This window comes from Patiria miniata, unplaced genomic scaffold (genome assembly GCF_015706575.1).
Source record: "Patiria miniata isolate m_02_andy unplaced genomic scaffold, ASM1570657v1 HiC_scaffold_18, whole genome shotgun sequence".
Classification (NCBI taxonomy): domain Eukaryota; kingdom Metazoa; phylum Echinodermata; class Asteroidea; order Valvatida; family Asterinidae; genus Patiria; species Patiria miniata.
In genome coordinates this window covers 8,589,091-8,591,057 of record NW_024037056.1, presented here as the reverse complement: position 1 = coordinate 8,591,057, position 1,967 = coordinate 8,589,091, and the positions used below count along the sequence as shown (strand labels likewise).

Here is a 1,967-nt window from a genome sequence, read left to right as displayed (position 1 = left end):
TAGTTTTTCAATTATTAGTAAATCCTTTATCAGTATATAAGAGGGCGCTATTTTGCTTTTGTCACACAAGGTTCTCCTTGCCAAAGGTGCGTTATGAACAGTACAAAAATTAGTCCTTCAAAATTACCTACACAAAAACTCGGTGTGTGGTTATCTACGTTTGTTAATTTGTTATGCAATGAAGTTGTTCATTTTTAAAAGTAGAGAAATCCCAAAAGGTGACTATTGAAGTACATTAGTTAGGCCAACTTGACTCTGATGAACTATTCAGCTGAGCCGGCGTATCATCGGAAGGAGAACGTTGTTGGTTGGTTGTCGGTGGGAAGGCTAGCTTCAACGTTCGGAGGACATGACTTGTATTCTGTTAAGCTTGTAGCAACTTTCCAAATGAAGGAAGGCATCTTGCTAATGTGGCAACAATCTGAGGTGGTTCCGATCCTTGATGACCACTAGCTGATAGAAGGATCATGTTCATTTGGTCTTGCGGAGCAGCAAGCACATGCACATTCTTGTCAATAATGGTTGTAAGACTTGGAGATTGGGTGGGGATCCATGCATCCCTATGACGGTGGGGTTGTCTCTAAGATAGCGACTCCTTTGACTCTTCGGTGAGTTATAGTGAGATGAAGTTGGGAAGTTTGTATAATCATTTTGGTGCGGTACGAGATTGATCAACGTCGCAGTGAATGAGGAGGGGATACTGATCAATGTTAAACACGAGCCATAGACTGGCCTATTCCCAGGCCCGTAGAATCGCGCATCTCTGCCCCTGCCTGCACCAAAGCACACGGAGCACAGCAGAAGGTGACCAAGATGTCGTTGGTCTGATCTCCTTCGATACTACGCTGCTCTCGAATCTTGCCTCGGACCACGAAGAGCGTGTACCAATTGAGGAAAGGCACAAAGATGGACAGGCCACACAGCAGGCAGTCGTCACCCACAGCCTCGGCATTCTTACCGTGCACGTAACACGGTACAAACCAGGTTATGCAGCACAACCCAACATTGCCGAAACAGCCACACAGGCCTTGCTGCCACTCGCCCATGACGAATTCTTGATGGTGGAAAACTCACGATAATCTGGTAAGAAACAACTCCAAATTACGCCTTTGGGCTTTCTGGGATAATTTTGATTTCAATCCCTGTTGTATGGATGCTACTATCGCTTGTGCAGATTGCAGAGTGACCGTAAGGTCAGAGCCAAATTCTGCTAAATAACCATCAAAAATCTGTCAGATTTATCAAAAATCTGCCAAATTCCCCAGAATTACTCGAAATACACTATAAACACTTAAAATCTCATGCAGATTGGAAGTATTGCCTTAATTAGGTTCAAATTACATTATAAACAATCTATAGTCACATAGAGATGTTATGAAATTATCGCGTAAATTTCGGGCAAAACGCGGATCCGGCCACCATGGCCACGACGAAGTCCGTTTCCCAGTGAACCTCACTCAGCACCTAGACTAGCCAACATGTGTCATTATGTAAGGGTTTGTTTAAAAGGATTGAAGCTTTTTTAAAACAAACGTACCATTTTTTGTTCAAATTTGCTGTTTTTCTGTCAAATAACCATTTTTGCAGAATTCTGTCAGAAATCGGCCAAAAAATACATTCTGTCAAATTTTCTGTCAAACTCGTTTTTTTTTACAAAAATTCTGTCAAAGTTAGCCGAAAATCGGCTAAAACGGTCACCCGGGCAGATTGGGCGTGTACGTACGGAAGACGGATAGTGCCACTCAATGTGTGTGAATATATTTTTTTGGTGCGTGTGAAAATATTTTTTTTGTACAACGGCCGCCACTTATTATGTGGCGGCCGCCAGATAATAAGTGGCGGCCGCCACATAAGTCGTCATAATAAGTGGTGGCCGCTGTACAAAAAATATTTTCACACGTACAAAAAAAATATATTCACACTTTTTTATGTGGCGGCCGCCACTTATTATTATCTGGCGGCCGCCA

General features: G+C 42.8%; 1 protein-coding gene across 1 annotated transcript; it reads right to left on the bottom strand.

Annotated features, from left to right (window-relative positions):
• On the bottom strand, window positions 1–1,177 carry LOC119724503 (protein PLANT CADMIUM RESISTANCE 3-like). Its single transcript, XM_038195589.1, has one exon. The coding sequence runs from the start codon at window positions 1,044–1,046 to the stop codon at window positions 711–713; it is 336 nt and encodes a 111-aa protein (XP_038051517.1). The 5' UTR covers window positions 1,047–1,177; the 3' UTR covers window positions 1–710.
• Between the last annotated feature and the right edge of the window lie 790 nt (window positions 1,178–1,967).

What these genes read in the sequence shown, in the direction of transcription:
- LOC119724503 (XM_038195589.1), bottom strand. Translation starts at nt 1,046, where the DNA reads ATGGGCGAGTGGCAGCAAGGCCTGTGTGGCTGTTTCGGCAATGTTGGG.